Genomic DNA, 20,813 nt, shown 5'->3' on the forward strand with positions numbered 1-20,813 from the left:
AGGTTTTATCAAACAACATTGGTGTCATTTGTCCCTCTTCCTTCCTTCTCCTTCTGAATTGGCCTCCCTCCATCCTCCCTAGTTGGAGTTCCTTCCCTATTATTCTTTTTACAACTTCATATCACCAGAATCCTGCTATTCCCTCCCCACCCCAACCACCATTGTCCCTTTATTCTTTCTTGGTTTCTGTGGTTATTCTATGTTGTTTACTCACACTTGACAATTTGGAACTAGGAACTGTGGATGAAAGAAAAATCATGGATTTTGTCTTTCTGGATCTGAGGCATCTCAGTCAATGTAATCTGTTCTAGGCCTATCCATTTACCCGAAAATTACATGCAAAAATCAACAGATCATAGGAACCACAGCATCAATGAATAATCTGCACCACAGCTCCTGCATCTATGGCTCAGAAAACTTATCTGGAGGTTGCTGGATAACTGTGGTGGTTTAAATATGTAGGGTTCCAATAGAGTCATGAGTTTGAACGTTTGACCATAGAGAATGGCATTATTATGATGTGTGGCCTTCTTAGAGCAGGTGTGATCTTGTTAGAGGAAGTGTGTCACTGTGAGGGTGGGACTTTGTGGTTATATATGCTCAAAGTATGCCGGGGTGACACGGTTCCCATCTGCTACCTGTGGATCAAGATGCAGAACTCTCATCTTCTTCAGCAGCATGTTTGCCTGGATGCTGCTATGCTTCCCTTCATAATGATGATGGATTAAACCTCTGAATCTGTAAGTCAGCCCCAATTACATATTTTCCTTTATAAGAGTTTCTTTGGTCATGGTGTCTCTTCGCAGTAATGGAACCCTAAGACAATGACTTTGGAACTTAGACCTGAGAAAACCATTGAGTGCTCAGAGCTTAATCCTAAGAGTAGGTGAAGAAAGAGGAATCTATTCACTGATATGAAGAGTACAAACTGGTGCAAGTTTTATAGAAATCAAAGAAAAGGTTTAGTAATAAGCTAAAAACAGAACTTCCAAATTATCCAGCTTTATCATTGCTGGGCATCTACCCAAAAGACTCCACATTCCTCTACCGAGATACCTGCACATTCAAGGTAATAGCTACTCTATAAATAGTAGCACAGAAATGGTATCAGGTTAGATACACTTCAGTAGATGCATGAATAGTAAAAGTGTGGTACACATGCAAAATACAATTTTATTCAGCCATAAAGATAAATGAAATAATGTAACTTTCAGGAAAATAAAAAGACCTGGAAAGTGTTATATTGAGAGGGGTAACTCATATTCCAATATAAAACTAAAATACTACATGTTCTCTCTCATATGTGATTCCCATCTTCTAATGAAAGTATAAGGCCAGAAATTAAATACAAGCTAAGGAGAGAGAAAAATATTTTCAGCAGAACATAATTGTATAATTAATCTCAATAACTGGCATCTATTCTGTATCTAAAATCCAAAAAAACAGGACATCTTAAATTCTTCATCAAGAATTTAATTCTATTAAACCCTGTTAGGGTTCTTGTCTACACTTATAACAATATGTATTTATTCTTTTGATGTTAATAAAAATGTGGTACTCTGTTTCTGCGCAATTTTATGCATTTCACTATTTCTATTGTGTTTTGTTTCTATTTCGATCTTGCTGTCTTTCTTCCTTAATTAAATTCTCATTATATAAATGTAAACCCTCTAATAAAGAAAGTACATCGGAATTACAGGCATTTTTTCTCATTTCGATGTTTATTTTACCTAATAGTAGTGTATGATACTGTTAGATGTACTATGGAACATTTGCCAATGGAGGGCAACAATATAATTTATAGCCTTCAATGTAAAACCAGTGGTTCTGTTCTTCTACCTCATTCTCCTCTCCCGGACCACATACTGTTTAAGTATCTCCTTCTACAATGAAAAGAAACTCATCATAAAAGAGCCAAATACAAGCCGTTCTTTCTTTATTTCATTCAAGCATCACAGTCACAATCATACACCCTTAATGTAATGGATGACAGCATTTAAAACATTCATGGAGCAGGGGAAAGAGAAAGGCTGCTTATCAAACAAACTGATGCATCCATGAAAGCCATCCTCCGCATGGTACCAGGACACAGGAACGCCCTGGTCTTCCAAGCGCTTCTTGTAGAGCAAGGCATCATCCCGGAGAACATCATGCTCACAGCTCACGAGAAATGTGTCTGGAAGTTGAGCGATGATCTTGTCATCTGCTAGGAGAGGTGAGAAGTTTGCATCCAAAAGAGTCTTGGTTTCCAGATAGGCAGTCTTACTGAAAGGTCCCAGAAACTCGGGATGGAAGTTTTTGCTCTTAAACCTTTTGGGAATGTTGTCAGAGCTGATCCACTTGCTGTACTTTTTCCAGGTGTCCAGGGGCACACAAGCTCCTATCACTATGGCATTTTTCCAAGAGAGGTCAATGTTTAGGTATCTACAAATAAATGTAATCATTAAGTCTCTGGTAAGCAATGGGACATTTTGTTTCTGCTGGCATGATGGTAACTGGAAATTAATGCCCTGCAAACCTGGAGTAATCAGCACTTGAGCCCTGATCTGGGGAAGCATGGCTTGACTGACCAAAGCCTGAGTGACAGTGGCCACACTCAAACCTCCAATGCTCTCTCCAGAGATCACCACCCGCGAAGGGTCTACCCCATAGGTTTGAAGGTTCTTCAGGAAGTGGATGGAAGCATTCAGGCAATCCAGGTAAATAGCAGGATGATGGTGGTCAGGAAGTTTGCGGTACCTAGGGAGAAAAGATGGAATAGGGTATACTTATGTACAGACAGGTCACTGGAGTCTATTGCAAACAGCATTATCTACTATCACATAAGACCAAAAATGTTGTGCCAAATGACCCTAATAGAAAAATGTCTATCCTCATTTCTCTTACACAGACTTGAGGAAACCTGTCTACAGTAAAGATGGTCAGGGATTTCCAGTCCAGTCCACACCATGATTCATGGAACAGGGGAATTCAAAACTGTTGCCTTAGGAAGCATAAAATCCATTAAAGATCCAGACAAGGCCATTGGAACTTTGCTGGCTACATCTGTCTCTAGACTAACCTCTCCCTGATGTATTGAGCATGTGTGGAGCACTGATAAACATCACTACCAACCACTATTTGTGTATTTTCTTGTCTGCTTTCATGGAAGCTTTTTTAGATGAGCTAGTTGCATATAGCTAGTTGCAACAGGACCACCGAGTCTGTCTCATGGGCAAGGACATTGTCCAGGCCATGGCAAAAGTCTGTAAGAGAAGACACACTGTTAATAGTTGTGACAAGAACCAAGCACATTCCACCACAAAGACAAGGACAGAAGCCACCTTGCTGCACCTTTCTCTGAACTTTAGAGAAGTTCAGTGGCTACAGGATTTTAAGGGCAGGAAGAGACACAGGTGACAATATTAGGAATGACATTCAGATGTATAGGAAAGGTTAGTGACAAGCTCTTAATACTGGCAATGGTGACATCAAACCAGTGGCAACAGAACAATAGCAGAGGAAGAAGATCCATGCAAGCAGTGGAGTTAGAGCCATGAGAACCAAAGATGGCTGATGGGCAAAGGAACAGCCAGAAGCTTTATAACAATAGTGGCAGACTTGCAGAAACTGCCAGAAGCACTGATAGACAGTAGTGGAGATGAGAACACGACAGCAGAGGAAAACTGAATGCCTTCCAAAGCAACACCCCAGAAACCTCCATCGTCAACTTGACCTTCAGCCTGCTTTGCCCACCCCACAACATTACACAATCTTAATACCACTCCTCCACTCAGAGCAAGGCCAGGCTAAGGTGTGTATCTGTCATCTCTGCTCTTCCTTAAGTGTTTCATAGGTTATATGTATTTCTAGAATGTAGTCATTCCATTTTAATTAACTTTACAAATAAATTTCACCCTGTGTATAAAGTTTTGGCTAAGGCTTACCCATGACTTTATACTATCTAGCTTCCTTCATGATATTGTGTGTTCTTCAGGTATATTTACTCTCTTTACTACACTATTTCATGTACTACACAGCAATGAAGATCTATGCAGGCTTCTGCTATTTTACAGGGTATGAGTGCAACAGAAACTTAATCTGCTCTCCAGTCAAAAAAAGTCCCCCGACAAACTTTCTTTTCTGTTAATAAGTCACCAACTACATCAAGCCACTCACCCCACCAACAGGACCACTGAGTCTGTCTCATGGGCAAGGACATTGCCCAGGCCATGGTAAAAGTCTGTAAGAGAAGACACACTGTTAATAGTTGTGACAAGAACCAAGCACATTCCACCACAAAGACAAGGACATAAGCCACCTTGCTGGACCTTCTCTCTGAACTTTAGAGAAGTTCAGTGGCTACAGGATTTTAAGGGCAGGAAGAGACACAGGTGACGATATTAGGAATGACATTCAGAGGTGTAGGAAAGGCTAGTGACAAGCTCTTAAGTGTGTTTGTAAGGATTTTTCTGGTGAGAAGATAACACTAAAGCAAAAACAAAGAAGTGAAGTCAGTGCACTATATTTTGGGTTTAATAAAAAAGGAGATAAAGTGAGTGTGTTTTCCCCACCATGAGCCACACAAGCTGAGGAAAGTCCATGAATTTGAGAGTGTTATCAACAGACAGAGATGTCTGCGACTATAACTGGTGAGGGAAGGAAGGAATCACATGTAGTGCCAAGACAGCCCTAAGGACATACCGGCAAATACAAATGAACAGGTGAAGGTAATAAATAAAACCATGCAGGACCTGAAAGTGGAGATAGTAGCAATAAAGAAAACATAAACTGAGGAAATTCTGGATATGGAAAACCTAGGGATGAAAAGAGATATGTAATAACTGACACTGAGAAAATTCAAAGAATCATTAGGTTTTACTTCAAAAACTTGAACTCCACAAAATTGGAAAAATCTTTATTTTCTAGACAGATAACACTTATTTTAGTGAAGAATTCTACCAGCCTTTCAAAGAAGAGCTAACTACAAGACTGCTCAAACTATTCTACAAAATAGAAACACAAGGTATACTGTCAAACTCATTCTATGAAGCCACAGTAACCCTAATACCTAAACACAAAAACATAAAAAAAAGAAAGAGAACTTTAGACTAATTTCTTTTATGAATATTGATGCAAAAATACTCAATAAAATGCTCACAAACTGAATCCAGGAACACATTAAAGACATCATTCATCAAGATCAAGTAGGCTTTATCTGAGGGACTCAGGGAAGGTTCAATATACAAAAATCCATCAATGTAATACAAACTCAAAGAAAATAATCACATGATTATCTCATTAGAAGCAGAGAAAGCCTTTGATAAAAATCCAACACCACGTCATGGTAACAGTATTAGAGAAACCAGGGTCACAGGGAATATACCCAAACATAACCAAAGCAATATACAGCAAGCAAATAGCCAACATCAACCTAAATGGAGAAAAATTTAAAGCGTTTCCACTAAAACCAGGGCTACCGACTCTCTCCCTATCTATTCAATAAAGTACTTGAAGTTCTAACTAGAGCAATAAGACAACTAAAAGAGATCAAGGAGATACACATTGGAAAGGAAGATATCAAAGTGTCACTATTTGTGGATGATATGATAGTATACATAAACAGCCCCAAAAATTCTACAAGAAAACTCCTACAGCTGATAAACACTTCAGCAAAGTGGCTGGATACAAAATTAACTCAAAATATCAGTAGCTGTCCTTTATACAAATGATAAACAGACAAAGAAATTAGGGAAACAATACCCTTTACAATAGTCATTATTAGTATAAAATATCTTGATGTAACTCTAACCAAGCAAGTGAAAGACTTGTATTACAAGAATTTCAAATCCCTGAAGAAAGACGTTGAAGAAGACATCAGAAGATAGAAAAATCTCCCATGCACATGGATCGGTAGGATTAACATAATGAAAATGGCCATCTAGCCAAAAGCAATCTAAGAATTCAATGTAATCTCCATCAAAATTCCAATACAGTTTTTATAGTCCTTGAAAGAACAATTTTCAACTTTACATGGAAATCCCCCCCAAAAAAACCCCAAACAACAACAACAACAAAAAACAGAATAGCCCAAACAATTCTAATCAATAAAAGAACTTAGGGAGGAATCACCATCTCTGACCACAAACTGTACTACAGAGCAATAGTGAGGAAAACTGCACGGTATGCATGGTATTGGTGCAGAAAGTGACAAGTTGATCAATGGAGTTGAGTCAAAGACCCAGAGATAAATCCACATACCTATGGATACTTGATTTTGATAAAGCCAAAACCATACAATAGAAAAATGAAGTAGTGCTAATCTAACTGGATGTCCACATGTAGAAAAATGAAAATAGATCCATACCTATTATCCTGCACAAAACTTGTCCAATGGACTAAAGACCTCAACTAAAACTGGACACACTAAATCTCATAGAAGAGAAAGTAGAAAATACCCTTCAGTGCATTGGTATTAGAGACAACTTCCTGAAAAGAACACCAATGGTTCAGGTTCTAAGATCAACAATTGATAAATGGGACCTCAAGAAACTGCAAAAATTTTGTAAGGCAAAGGACACTGTCAATAGGAGAAATTGGCAGCCCACAAATTGGGAAAGAATCTTCACTAACCCTACATCAGACAAAAGGCTAATACTCAAAGTTTACAAAGAAATCAAGAAGTTAGACACCAACAACCTAAATGACCCAATTAAAAATGGGTTATATTACTAAACAGAGAATTCTCAACAGAGGAATTTCAAATGGCTGAGACACACTTAAAGAAATGTTCAAAGTCCTTAGTGAACAGGGAAATGCAAATCAAAACAACTGTGAGGTTCTATCTTTTACACATCAGTATGGCTAATATCAAAAACGCAAGAGATAGCACATACTGGCAAAGATGTGGAGCAAAGGAAACACTTCTCTTTTTTATTAGATATTTTCTTTATTTATATTTTAAATGTTATCCCTTTTCCTTGTTTCCCCTGCGAAAACCCTCTATCCCATCCTCTCTCTCCTTGCTCACCAACCCATCCACTCCTGCTTCCCTGTCCTGTCACTCCCCTATACTGGAGTATCAAGCCTTCATAGGATTGAGGCCTTTTCCTTCCATTGATATTTGACAAAGCCATCCTCTGCAACATATGTGGCTGGAGCCATGGGTCCCTCCATGTGTTCTCTTTGGTTGGTAGTTTAGTCCCTGAGATCTCTGGGGGTACTGGATGGTTCATATTGTTGTTCCTCCTAAGGGGCTTCAAACCCCTTCAGCTCCTTGGGTCATTTCTCTAGCTCCTCCATTGGGGACCCTATGCTCAGTCCAATGGTTGGCTGAGAGCATCCACCTCTGTATTTGTCAAGCATTGGCAGAGTTGAGGGGAGTGCAAACTTGTGCAACCACTACGGAAAACAACTTGGTGTTTTCTCAGAAAATTGAGAATACTTTTACCTCAAGACCTAGCTATACCACCCCTGGGCATATACTCAAAAGATGCCCCACCATCTCACAAAGATATTTGTTTATCTGTGTTCATAGCAACTGTATTTGTAATAGCCAGAAACTGGAAACATCCTAAATGTCCTTCAACTGAAGAATGGATAAAGAAAATATGGTACATCTACACAATGGAATACTATTCAGTTATTAAAAAACAAGACATGAATTTTGAAGACAAATGGATGGAACTTGAGAATATCATGCTGAGTGAAATAACACAATTCCAAAAGGACATGTATGGTATGTACTCACTTATATTAGCCATAAAATACAGATACCATGTTATATTCCACAGACTCCAAAAATCTGAATAATAAGGAAGGACCAAGTGAGGAGGTTTAAATCTTACTTAGAAGGGGGAATAAAATAGTCATAAGAGGCAGATGGAGAGAGGGAGCTGGGGGAAAGGGGAGATGGATAGGGGAATGGTGATTCAGGATTAGATGTGAGGAAAGACAGGAGAGATGGCTAAATGGCATGAAAATGAATGGAAATCTGCAACTAATGGGGATGAGGAGATATAGGGCATCTCCAGGTTGAGACGGGGACCTGGGATAATGGATGTGCCTAAGAATCAATGGGAGTGACCTTAGCCATAACTCACTACAACTGGGGATATGCAACCTGAAGAGGCCTACTTCTGTAGACAGAGAGGAACACCAGTGGAGATACCAGCCCACCCACAAAACTTTCAACTCAAAATTTATCCCATCTACAAGTAACTTAGGCACAAGGGGGAGGACAGACTGAGAACCACTCACTGGCCCAACTTAAGACCCATCCCATGGGCAAGAACCAGTCCCTAACACTACTAATGATACTCTGTTATACTTATAGAAGGGAGCATGTTGTCCTCTGAGAGGATCCATCCAGAAGCTAACTCAGACAGACACACACACCCACAGCCAAACAGTGGATAGAGCTTGGGGATTCTTGTGGAAGAATAGAAGGAAGGATTGTGGGAACCCCACAGGAAGACCAACAGAGTCAACTACCCTGAACCTTTGGGGATCTCAGAGTCTGAACCACCAACCAAAAAGCATACACAAGCTGGACCTATGCGTCTGTGCACAAATGTAGCAGATGTGCAGCTTTCTCTTCATGTGGTTCCTGAACAACTGGGGGAGTCGGGGAAATCCCCAGTGGTTCTTTCTTGTTTGGTTCTTCTTGAGGCAGCCCAAAGGAAAGATCATCGGCAGGGGTAAGACATGGTCTTATGAGATATCTAGAGTTGTTGTATAGTAATGAAACATTTACCTGTCTTAAGTTTAAGTCACTTTTCTGTGGGATCTGACCTGCCTGTCTGAGTTCCTCTGAGGCCAGAAACTGTTTAGCACCTCATCATAAAATAGCAGAGGATTGTGTGAAAGGATTTCTTGCTAGTGCTTCTTACTTTCGTGAGTCAACCCCTATGGCTGATCTGGTTAACTTTTTGTGAACCAGAAAAGAAGGAAAGGAAAAGAATTAAGATGCTTTGTATAGGCAAACATGCACAGACACATACGCATTCAAACATTAATACACACACTCTAGCTGGGTCCCTCCATCTGCCACAATCAACTCCACAAGTATTTATGCATATGTGTGTGTGTCACACACACACACGGACATATACATCTGGATGGATGGATGGATGGATGGATGGATGGATGGATGGATGGATGGATGGATGGGTAGATGGGTGGATGGGGCAAAACTTTCCAAGCCAAACCATTCAATCAACAATGTTATTTCTTTTCTCTAGTCTTTTTATGCCTTCTTAGACAAAAAGATCTTTAGAAAATTATCTCAGAGATAAAATGTTATATAAAATGGAAGTTATAGAAAGGTGTTGATATTAAGTTCAAAGCAGTGTTTTATTACAATATACTCATTACTTCCGTTTTGCATCTGCACCTGGAGCTGATCCTGTGTTACAACTCTCCATACCCAAATACCTCCAGAAGAGAGATGGTCTCCCAGGAGTGCTTACACACCTATGAACACAGGTAAGATCACCACTTCTGCTCTGAGGGACCCTCCCGGAGCCCTCAGGGCACAGGAACTAAGGAGCAGCCTGGGACAGGATCCTTCCGGTCTCCACCTGTGCCCAGTACTGATCGCGTGATACAGTGCCCAGACCTGATGCAGTGCTATAACTCTCCATACCCAAATTCCACCAGGAGAGAGCTAGTCTCCCAGGAGTGCTGACATGCCTGTGAGCACAGATAATACCACCACTTCTGCTCAAATACCTGGTCCAAGAGGGGTCTCTCCTCTAGAAAATCCTTATCCCATCCCCCCTCCCCCTGCCTCTATGAGGGTGTTCATCCACCCACCCACCCACTCCTGCCTTCCAGTCCTGGCATTCCTATACACTGGGGCATCAAACCTCCACAGGACAAAGGGCTACTCCAATGACAGATATCCAACAAGGCCATCCTCTGCCACATATGCGGCCAGAGCCATGGGTCCCTCCATGTGTACTCTTCGGTTGGTTCTCCAGACACCCAGAGCTCGTTGGTGAGTGGGGGTCCTGGCCAGTTGACACTGTTGCTCCCCCCATAAGGCTGCAAACCCCCTCAGCTCCGTCAGTTCCTTTTCCAACTGCTCCATCAGGAACCCCGAGCTCAGTCCAATGGTTGGCTGTGAGCATCTGCCTCTGTATTTGTCAGGTTCTAACAGAGCCTTTCAGGAGACAGCCACAACAGGCTCCTGTCAGCAAGCACTTCCTGGCATCCACAATAGCTTTCAGGTTTGGTGACAGTGTATGGGATGGATCCCCAGATGGAACACTCTCTAGATGGCCTTTCCTTCAGTCTCGGCTCCATACTTCATCTCCATTTTTCCTCCTGTGAGTGTTTTGTTCCCCCTACTAAGAAGCACTGCAGCATCCGTACTTTGGTCTTCCTTCTTCTTTAGCTTCATATGTATTTTTATTGGGGAATTGAGTCCATTGATGTTAAGAGATATTAAGGAATAGTGATTGTTGCTTCCTGTTATTTTTGTTTTTAAAGTTGGGATTATATCTGAGTGGCTATCTTCTTTTGGGTTTGTTTAAAGAAAATTACTTTCTTGCTTTTTCTAGGGTGTAGTTTCCCTCCTTGTGTTGGAGTTTTTTCATCTATTATCCTCTGTAGGGCTGGATTTGTGGAGAGATATTGTGTGAATTTGGTTTTGTCATAGAATATCTTGGTTTCTCCATCTATTGAGAGTTCTGCTGGGTATAGTCGTCTGGACTGGCATTTGTGTTTTCTTAGGGTCTGTATGACATCTGTCCAGGATCTTCTGGCTATCATAGTCTCTTGTGAGAAGTCTGGTGTAATTCTGATAGGTCTGCCTTTATATGTTATTTGACCTTTTTCCCTTACTGCTTTTAATATTCTCTTTGTTTTGTGCATTTTGTGTTTTGTCTGTTATGTGACAGGAGGAATTTCTTTTCTGGTCCAATCTATTTTGAATTCTGTAGGCTTATTGTATGTTCATGGGCATCTCTTTCTTTAGGTTGGGAAAGTTTTCTTCTATAATTTTATTGAAGATAATTTCTGACCCTTTAAATTGGGAACCTTCTCTCTCTTCTATACCTATTACACTTTGGTTAGGTCTTCTCTTTGTGTCCTGTATTTCCTGAAGGTTTGGGGTTGGGAGCTTTTTACATTTTGCATTTTCTTTGACTATTGTGTGAATGTTTGCTACAGTATCTTCTGCACCTGAGATTCTCTCTTCTATCTCTTGTATTCTGTTGGTGATGCTTGCATCTATGACTTCTGATCTCTTTCCTAGGTTTTCTCTCTCCATGATTGTCTCTCTTTGTGATATCTTTATAGTTCCTATTTCCATTTTTAGATCCTGGATGATTTTGTTCAATTCCTTTACCTGTTTGGTTGTGTTTTCCTGTGATTCTTTAAGGGATTTTTGTGTTTCCTCTTTAAGGGCTTCTAGCTGTTTACTGTTCTCCTGTATTTCTTTAAGGGAATTATTTATGTCCTTCTTAAAGTCCTCTATTATCATCATGAGATGTGATTTTAAATCAGAGTCTTGTTTTTCTGGTGTTTTGGGATATCCAGGACTTGGTGTCATGGGAGAACAGGGTTCTGATGATGCCAATTAACCTTAGTTTCTGTTGCTTATGTTCTTGCACTTGCCTCTCACCATCTGGTTATCTCTGGTGTTAGCTGGTCTTGCTGTCTCTGACTCTGGCTTGTCCCTCCTGCAAGCCTGTGTGTCAGCACTCCTGGGAGACCTGTTCTCTCTGGGGAGGAATTTCGGTATGGCGAGCTATGGCACAGTGTCAACTCTGGGGCACAGATGGAAACCAGAAGGATCCTATCTCTGGCTGCTCCTCAGTTCCTGCGTCCCTTGGAGCAGAAGTTTTGCTCTTATTTGTGTTCACAGGTGTTTCCACACCCCTGGGATGCCAGCACTCTCCTGGCAGTATTTGGGTATCCACATTCTATTTTTGATTCTAACTTTATTACATCTTTCTAGCAACTGAGACCATCTCTAAAAACATTCTTCCTAAAATTATTTGAATCAAGTCATGAATTCTACAGAATTATTCTCTATTTGTCTCTATAACACTACAAGATAGTACATCTTCGTTGTTTTATAGAGATCTGCTCAAACATGTGGGCTAATAGCTAATGATTGTTTTAGATAGATAGATAGATAGAGAGAGAGAGAGAGAGAGAGAGAGAGAGAGAGAGAGAGATAAATTAGATATATAGATATTACAGGAAAAGCATATTAATAGCAGAAATTTTTCCTAAAATGGATTTCTCCTGAGCGTTGCCTATGGGAGCCTATCCATCACAGATTTTAATCTAATGCAGACCCATCTCAGGAAGATTACCTGCTAGTTTTTAGCTTCTGTTTGTTGGCTTCTGACACTGTGAGGAGAAAGTGAAGTGGGGAGGCTTATGGGAGGGGTGACTGGGAAGAGGGCAGTGAGAGGGATGTAAAGTGAAAAAGTAAAAAATAAGTTAAATTTTTAAAAAAAGGAAAAAGAAAAAGAATGTCCAACTACTACTACTGCATTAACTCCACCCTGACAAGTCCTCATGAGAATATGTGCGAGTTCTTACCCTTGCTGAGGACCATCCTCCCCACCCACCACACACGAAGCTCCTTACCCAGACTTCCGCAAACTGCACCTCCTCCGTGGTAGAAGATGATGCCTCGCCGGAGTTTCGAAGACACCTCTTTGGGCCTGAACAGCCTCACAGGGACTGTCCCAAAATGAGTGTCAGTCACCAACACATTTGGATCTTTCTTTTTTATTATTATTAGGTCTTGAGAAAGCTGTAAAATTGTAGGCATGGAACAAATTCTCAGTTTCTCTAGTATGGTCCCCTGTAGAGAGTGGGGAAAAAAAAGACAGGAAGTTGAGGGATATGAGAGTGTGAGGTGGGTGTGTTGATGTTGAAGCCACTTAGCATCTCTCAGGTGTGTTCACCATTTCTTACCTGCTTCATACATGTGCAAAAGAGTCATAGGGACATCGGTGACTGTGGATTCTTTTCAGATAGGAGAGAGTGTTCAATTTTTTTTTTTCTCTAAATGTCCCGATTGAACAATACACTGCTGTGATTGAAGTGCTGGCCTCCATCAAATCTCACATTCAAATTCCATTGCTAGTGACAGTGTTAAGAGGTGGGCAATATTAGTGGAAGTGATGTATCTTCATGTGTTAAGTTCTTATGGAATGACCATGATAAAGATCTTTCTAATGGGCTCCTGAGGAGTGAAGTCAGCTGGATTTTCTGACTTATGAACATAGGCCTGCTTGCTTTTTGTACTAACATATTATATATATATATATATATATATATATATATATATATATATATATATATATATATATATATATATATATATATATATATATATATATATCATTGCTGGTATCATTGATCAAGGCCTTCCCAAACTCCAGTAATGGGTACAGCTATTGATCCTTGGCTCAAGCTAAATCAACCAGTTTGCGGTGGTCCCATCAAGTCCACAGAGGTGAGAAAGTGGACAGGGACCCCATGGAGGTGACTCAAAATGAGAGAACCAGATAATTAAGACAAGTGATAAAACATTTTCATACTATTATAGTTTATCGTTCAAATTTTTGAGCTTTTCAGTGTTCTCTTAGCTCCTGTATCTCAAGGTCAATTTCCATTTACCTGGGACAATTAACAGTACACCCTGAGAATCATACCCTAAAGGAACCTTCATAGTCATACTATTTGTCATGAGATGGTGACCCAGGACCATCTTTTATTGTCCTACTCATCCTCTGGGGAAAAAAACAGAGAACAATAAACAGAAAAAACTTAAATGTCAGATTGATAATCTCTTAGTGTTCTATAAATTTAGAAAAGCATCTAAATGACATGTAGGTACACCTAAAGACATGAGGATAGAGAGTGTCACCAGACACGATAACAAAATACTTGGAATTTGCTATGGTCCAGTAAGAGAAGTATGTCTGACAAAGGAATTGAGAAAATTCTACAACACCCAGTGTCTACAAATGTAAAAGAGAGGCAGCTATTCTTGGATTCTTGAGATACTGGGAGGTTTTCACACCCCACCTTGCCATGTTTCCCACCTAGTGTACAATTAACTTGATAAAGAGAGGAACAATATGGAACTGGGACAGGCAGGCACAAAATACTTTTAATAATGCTGAGATCATTTTTTTAACTCTTAGATAATCATAGCACAGGCTAAACAGCAGGGTACACCTTTACCCCAGGGTGGAGAACAGATGTGGATGAGCAACTACAAGTTCACTTCAGAGAGCCTATGGATTTCAAGGAGTAATAAAAATATTCCCAGGTGGACACTACCAAAGGATTCTTGCAAGCACTTCCACCTAAGCCTATACGTATCAAAGCTTCCTTGAAGCATCTCACACAACTCAGTTTCAAGTGTGAGCACCCACAGAGCATCGACAGTGACAAGAGTGGTCACTTTACAAACTATTGTGCCAAACTGGGGAGAACACAAGCAGGTTCAATGACACAACCCTCTACCAAACAGTCTAACTGGGCCTGTATGAATTCTTTTTCATTATTTATTATATATATATAAGTGCTTTATGTGCATGTACACCTGTATGCCAAAAGCAGGCATCAGATCCCATTACAGATGGTTGTGAGTCACCATGTGGTTGCTGGAAATTGAATTCAGGGCCTCTGGAAGAACAGCCAATGTTCTTAACTGCTGAATCATCTCTCCAGCACATGAATTTTTAATAGATTATTAAAACAACAGTTCAAGAGCTTAAGTACAAGAGGCAACCTGCAGAGGTGAAAAGGGCATTGCCAGAACTTACAAATTAGCTAAATTAAAATCCCCAGTTTCTAGGGATGGGTTGCCTCCCTACAAATTGTTGGCCATGGAGACACGTGAGGCCCGTAAAACATAAAAGCTCTGACCACTGCCGTTGGATACATAGTAGACTAGATAGTAAGACTATTGCTAAAAAGACTACATGGTCTGATTGTAGTATATAGAGAAATAAAGCTGGGCTGGAGGTGGAAATTCTCTCCTTACTGGCTGTCTTTCACAGTGCCAGAGGTGTTATGCGTGTTGCTGGGGGAGAAATGTATTCAAAAGCCCTGCTCATATGTAGTCCCTGCATGCTAGAGTACCAGATATTTCCCCACTATGTGGTGTGGGAGAAGTAAGACCTTCCTGCTGCCATGCCATACCTAGAGGCCTGCTAGCTGTCACACTATGTAGCATGAGCAGAGTAAGCCACCCAGAGACCCGCCAGCCACCACGTGGCCCACATGAAGCAGTAGTCGCCACAATGTGTAAGCATGTAGTGGACAAATGAGAGGGAAAGAGAAGCAGACGAGTGTGAGCATTGTGAAGAGAGACAGAACTGGATATATGAGGGCAGAGAGGAATAACTATCCCTGAATAGCCATCCCTGCCACCTAAAGCCAATGTGAAGGTCCAACTCATGCTGCTGCTGATGGCTATCTCTGAGACCATGACCATGCAGTGTCAGAGGTCAGTGTGGAGGTCCATGGCTCCACCCTTATATTACCACTGTAGACTATGGGGGCATCCATAGTTTGGGCAGCCACCTGAGACCACATAGAAATCCAAGGGCTGTGCAGAACTGGCCCCACCCATTACTTGGCTACAGCACTCCGGAGAATGGCCCCTTGGAAGACTAGTCCCTGCACCTCACCCAGACAGTACAGCGGAGTTGACCTTGGTGGCTGGATCACCGGTGAGGTAGCTCCAGGACATGAGTGTGGAAGAGCTGACCCTGCCACGAGTTTGCCATGAGGTGGTACTGATGCAGAGATGATGACACCCCTCCTCCCCACCACTCACTACCTGTGGCAGTCAGGAGAGCTGGACCCAGGGTTGTGAGAGCAGGAGAATGTGACCTATGCTTCAGCTGTGCAACATAGTCTCTGGTGGTGGGGGCACAGGTAAGCTGACTCAGAGGGATAGTGCCAGGAAGAGCTGGCCCCACCACTCATCTCCCTTGAGGGGGAGTGTGCTTGGGGGCGATGTTCTCCCCTGACTCACCCCTCACACACTTTCATAGTCAGGAGAGTTGGCCCTAAGTTCATCAAAGTGGAAGAGCTATCGCTACCCCTTCGCTGGCATTCAGGGAAGCAGGCCCTGTACATCACTTGGACAGCACAGTAGAACTGGCCCTGGTGGTGAAGGCAGAGATTTGGGCCAGCAGGATCTCCATGACACAGAGCAACAGCAGGATTACAGGGAGGTAACCCAGTGAGAATCCAGTATTTATGTGATAGAAGCCAAAGATGTCAAACCAGGTCAACAACTCATTGCGATGAACATTGGCAAGTGAAGATATGTGGACAGATGTGAACTGTGACACACTACACTTCTGTGATGAAAAACAAAAGGGAGGAGGGGAATCAAGGAAATTATTCTTAATGATACTATGATACACTCATAGATCAGAGCCCAGAATAATTGTCACCAGAAAGGCTTCATCCAGCAACTGATGCGAACAGACAGAGACCCACAGCCAAAGAGTAGGCAGCGTTCAGGGAATCCTGAGGAATAGAAAAAGGAAGAATTATAGGAGCCAGAAGAATCAAGGACACCACAAAATACCCACAGAATAAACTAACCAGGCCTCATAGAGCTATTAGAGAGTGATTTAACAATCAGGGAGCTTGTATGCGTCTGTATATATGTTTCAGTTGTGTACTTTGGTGGTTTTGTGGAAGTCCTAAAAATGCTAACTGGGGCTGTCTCTGATTCTTTTGTCTGCTTTTGGGACCTTTTTCCTCCTACTTGGTTGCCTTGTCCAGTCTTACTATGAAGGGATGTGCCTACTCTTACTGCAATGTAATATGCGCAGTTTCAATGATAACCCTTGGAGGCCTGCCTTTATCTACAGGGGTACATCTTCTGAGAACACATGTAGCAAGACAGCATCTTAAGGACTATTTCTATATTGAAGCAGTAAGGTTGGAGTGTTCCACATATTTCTGTACCTTGGGAGACCCAAGGTCCTCATTTGTAATGCCAGAAGCTCAAATTAGCCTGTAACCCTTGCTTGTTCCTCTAAAGTGACCCATTGTTCATGGTAAAAAAAAAAACCTTCACAGGAGAGAAATATAAGTTTTTACCACTTATCAAAACCTATGGAGTCTTATCAAGTGTCATCTTAGGTTTTCACCAACCTGGTGATTCAGATGTCATTGCTTCATATCTGATGAGAACTTTGAGGCAAAAAGAAGTTAACCAACAGTTATGGAATCAATGAGAATACAGCAGCAATGCTACCCAGAAATTTCACAATTTCCCCTGCAGTCAGCTGTCTTCTGAGGTAATCACTGTGAACTTTCTAGCTACTACGAGGATTCCACTTAGAATTGGGACATCAGAACTCAATCCTATAGCCCACTTCTCATATAAGCCAAACTTGTTACTTGTCCTAAACCCAGATGGGGATGACACCAATTCAGATGACCATCTCAGAGCACATTTGTCCAGTGCAACTACACTAGAGGGCTGGATAAATCTATTACATGGATGTCATCAAAGACAGACTGATCTGCATTCAAGACAAAGCTGAGTAAATTAATCTCTATCCTCACAGTCTCATGTGGATGAAAGGAAATCATCTGGAGACAAGGCCATGGAAAAGTGGAGAAAGAGGAGGCTGTGACTGACGGTGCTCTTAGATCTATCAGGCATTAATGTGCAGTAACTGGGTCTGAAATTATTTTCTTAGTCTGCAGAAAATATCTTCATAGACAAGAGTAGTGATGCTTTTTGTAGTTTCAGTCCTTAGGAGATGGAGTAGGGATGGCAAGTATAGGGCTAAGGCTAGGCTAGACTACATTGTGAGCTGCCACCTCAAGGAAAAAGAAAAATAGCAGAGCCAGGCAATGGTGGCATATGCCTTTAACCCCAGCACTTGGGAGGCAGGGGCAGGCAGATTTCTGAGTTCAAGGCCAGCCTGATCTGCAGAGTGAGTTCCAGAAGAGACAGGGTTATACAGAGAAACCCTGTCCCAGAAAAAATTTTAAAAAAATAAAAAAATTTTAAAAATTAGAAAAATAGCAAGTTGAAGGAAAGAATAGCAAAAAGAAGGAAGTAAAGAAGAAGGTGAAATGTGTAGTAAATAAAAGGGGGAAGACTCTTGGAATTCTCTCTCCCCACTGAGCCACACGGGAGCTGGTCTGAGGCTCCCAACACATATATAGCAAAGAACTATCTTATCTAACTTCAGTGGAATCCTCAAGAGACTTGAGGTCCCAAGGAGAGGGGAGGACAGATGGTGGAGGAGCATCCTTTTGGAAACAAGGGAGAAGAGAAATGGGATGAGGAACTGTGAGGGGGGGACTGGAAAGGGGCAACAGCTAGATTTTAAATATAATAGATAGATAGATAGATAGATAGATAGATAGATAGATAGATAGATAGATAGATAGATGAGGAAAAAGGATGGGGAAGCTGATGAGGAGTAGGATATGAAAGACTTCCCCAACCCAGTTTTAGGAGAATCTTGAGAATGAAGAGAGAGAAATGAGAGGAAAAAAATAAGGTACAAAGAGCACAAAGAGCACCCACCAGTTCATGGTGAAGCCCAAGGGAAGACTCACCAAAGTTATCGAATACTGGAAAATCAAATGCAAAATCCATAACTTGACTGGATGCTTCATGGTAGATGGAATTTCAATAGTAAGAAGGTGCTGGATGAAAACCCATACAAAGACTCCCAGGAAGAATGTAAGCAGTCCTCCTATCAGCCATGTGAGCAGCCAAAAAACAGCCATGATCCAGATGTTCCAGAGGCCTTAGGAACTGCTGTCCTGAGGGCCTTACCTCAGAACTTGTGGAAAGAGCACTGGATCTAGTTTTGCTGACAGCTGCCTTCACACACTCAGAATATATCTGACATAGTTACCTGACCAGTTTCTCAGCAATCCACCTAAGTCAGCCAGTGTAGAGACAGAAAGTTTTGCTCCAGAGAGACAAAAGACTGAAAAATTTCTCCTAACTTTCCAAGGAAAATCTGAGAATAAAACTTCTGCAGAACACCAGGATCACAGATTCATAGCATCCCATCAACTGTGGCTCCCAGGAAGAGGTCTGATGTGGCTTATGCAATCCTAATATCCTGACCCTTCAATTGTATGATATGGCATGTGTCTCATTCAAAAAAAACCAAAAACTAAAACAACAACAACAACAAAAACAAGAGTCTGGCTAAGAAGCAAAGCATTTCCCAACCCAACTCCTTGGTTCACTGCATTCCCACTGTTTAGGGTTTCAAAGCAGGACATGGATATTTACAGAGACACATCTGATTAAAACCATCAATCAGGAAGATGTTCAGCAGGTGAAATAAAGTTCTTGCCACCAAACCCAACAACTTGAGTTGATGTGGAAGACACACATACTGGAAACAGAGAACTGAATTCTATGTTTTCCTCTGACATGCACACATGTGCACTGGTAAACAAATAATCACTCCTGTCCTATTTCCCCAGCCTTGAGTTGGCTAAACAAGTCTCTGACCACAGGAGCCAGATGCCTGACCTTGCCTGGCCTCTCCTAGCCTCACCTGGCCTCACCTGGCCTCACCTGGCCTCACCTGGCCTCACCTGGCCTTGTTGCCTTTGCATCTTCCTGCCTGAGCCTTGAGGAGCTGACTGCCTTCTGAGCTTACTTTGAAACTCAATCCAGCTGAAACAAGCAACAAAACCCAGCCAAAACAAAGGAATGTGGCTTTGGATTTTGCCTATATGTTTAAACATAGAGCTGAAAATTAAAATTTGAGCCGTGACCAGAAATCTTTGTCTTGGCTTGTTATTTCTCTCACCTGCCCATCCTATTCCATCCCCAGTTCTCCTTCTAGGTGTACCCAGTTCACCATGGCCACTGGACGGCTACAGGCGGTACCCGAATGAGGGGCTTGGACACGGGAAGACCAACTGAGGGACGCTATCTTCAGTAGGTTCCACAGACAACAGTAGAAGTTATATATCCTGCATGGTGGTAAGCAACATACAGTGTTAATATCAGCACTATAAATTTCATCTTTTGAAGGCTGTTGATTGCAAGGGTGCAAAAAGGATACAGGCTAGACTGAGTCAGCATCGGCCCAAAATTGATATTAGCTGGGGTGACAGTGCATTTGAACAGGGAATTTTTATATAGGCAATTGTCTGCAGTCTCCAAGAGCTGCTTCAGGCAAGGGGAGTAGGGCATAAAGTAAGTTTAAAAAAAAAAAAAAAGGAGATGCTACATATATAAATGACCTGAGAGAGAGAAAGAGAGAAGGAAAATGGATTTTAGAGCTCTTAGGGACAGAAGGAAATGGGGAGATATCTTGCTTCCTCTCTGGTCCCTATAGGAAACACCCTTAGTTCTGATTACATCAAGTTCTCTACCCACTCTGTATTGTCTGTGTTTGGTGTACCAATCTGTTCACGTTTTAATTCATGTCTGTTTTTTTTTTTTCATTGTCTGGATGACTGTTGTACTGTGTTTCATGTTGAAAAGAAAAAAAAATGGTTAAAACTTTATCTGCTGGCTGTCTATCTCTTGATTCAGTCTCAGTTTGCACAGCGAGGCTAATTTAAGTTGTCCCTCACCCTTAACCAGGAGTCAAGCACAGCAGAAGAAGCACTACTGAAAAGCTGCTTTTAAAGGGGGCCAGCACAGTTACTCTGATACCTAAACCACACAAAGATCCAACAAAGAAAGAGAACTTCAGACCAATTTCCCTTATGGATATCGATGCAAAAATACTCAATAAAATCCTTGCAAACCGAATCCAAGAACACATCAAAATGATCATCCATCATGACCAAGTAGGCTTCATCCCAGGGATGCA

General features: G+C 41.5%; 1 protein-coding gene across 1 annotated transcript; it reads right to left on the reverse strand.

Moving 5' to 3' along the window:
* Positions 1-1,964: 1,964 nt before the first annotated feature.
* On the reverse strand, positions 1,965-18,747 carry LOC110323748 (arylacetamide deacetylase-like 4). Its single transcript, XM_021201111.1, has 4 exons — positions 18,574-18,747; positions 12,589-12,808; positions 4,159-4,222; positions 1,965-2,739 (listed from the first exon to the last, which is right to left on the reverse strand). Exons 1-4 carry the CDS (start codon positions 18,745-18,747, stop codon positions 1,965-1,967), a joined length of 1,233 nt encoding a protein of 410 aa, XP_021056770.1.
* Positions 18,748-20,813: the final 2,066 nt, after the last annotated feature.

Source organism: Mus pahari, chromosome 6 (assembly GCF_900095145.1).
Source record: "Mus pahari chromosome 6, PAHARI_EIJ_v1.1, whole genome shotgun sequence".
NCBI classification, from domain to species: domain Eukaryota; kingdom Metazoa; phylum Chordata; class Mammalia; order Rodentia; family Muridae; genus Mus; species Mus pahari.

Excerpts from the sequence above, each read along its gene's own strand:
- LOC110323748 (XM_021201111.1), bottom strand. The coding sequence starts at position 18,747 with ATGGCTGTTTTTTGGCTGCTCACATGGCTGATAGGAGGACTGCTTACA. Across the intron at positions 12,809-18,573 it reads TCCAGTATTCGATAACTTTG|GGGACCATACTAGAGAAACT; the intron begins GTGAGTCTTCCC and ends CACTCTCTACAG. Across the intron at positions 2,740-4,158 it reads TCAGTGGTCCTGTTGGTGGG|GTACCGCAAACTTCCTGACC; the intron begins GTGAGTGGCTTG and ends TTTTCTCCCTAG.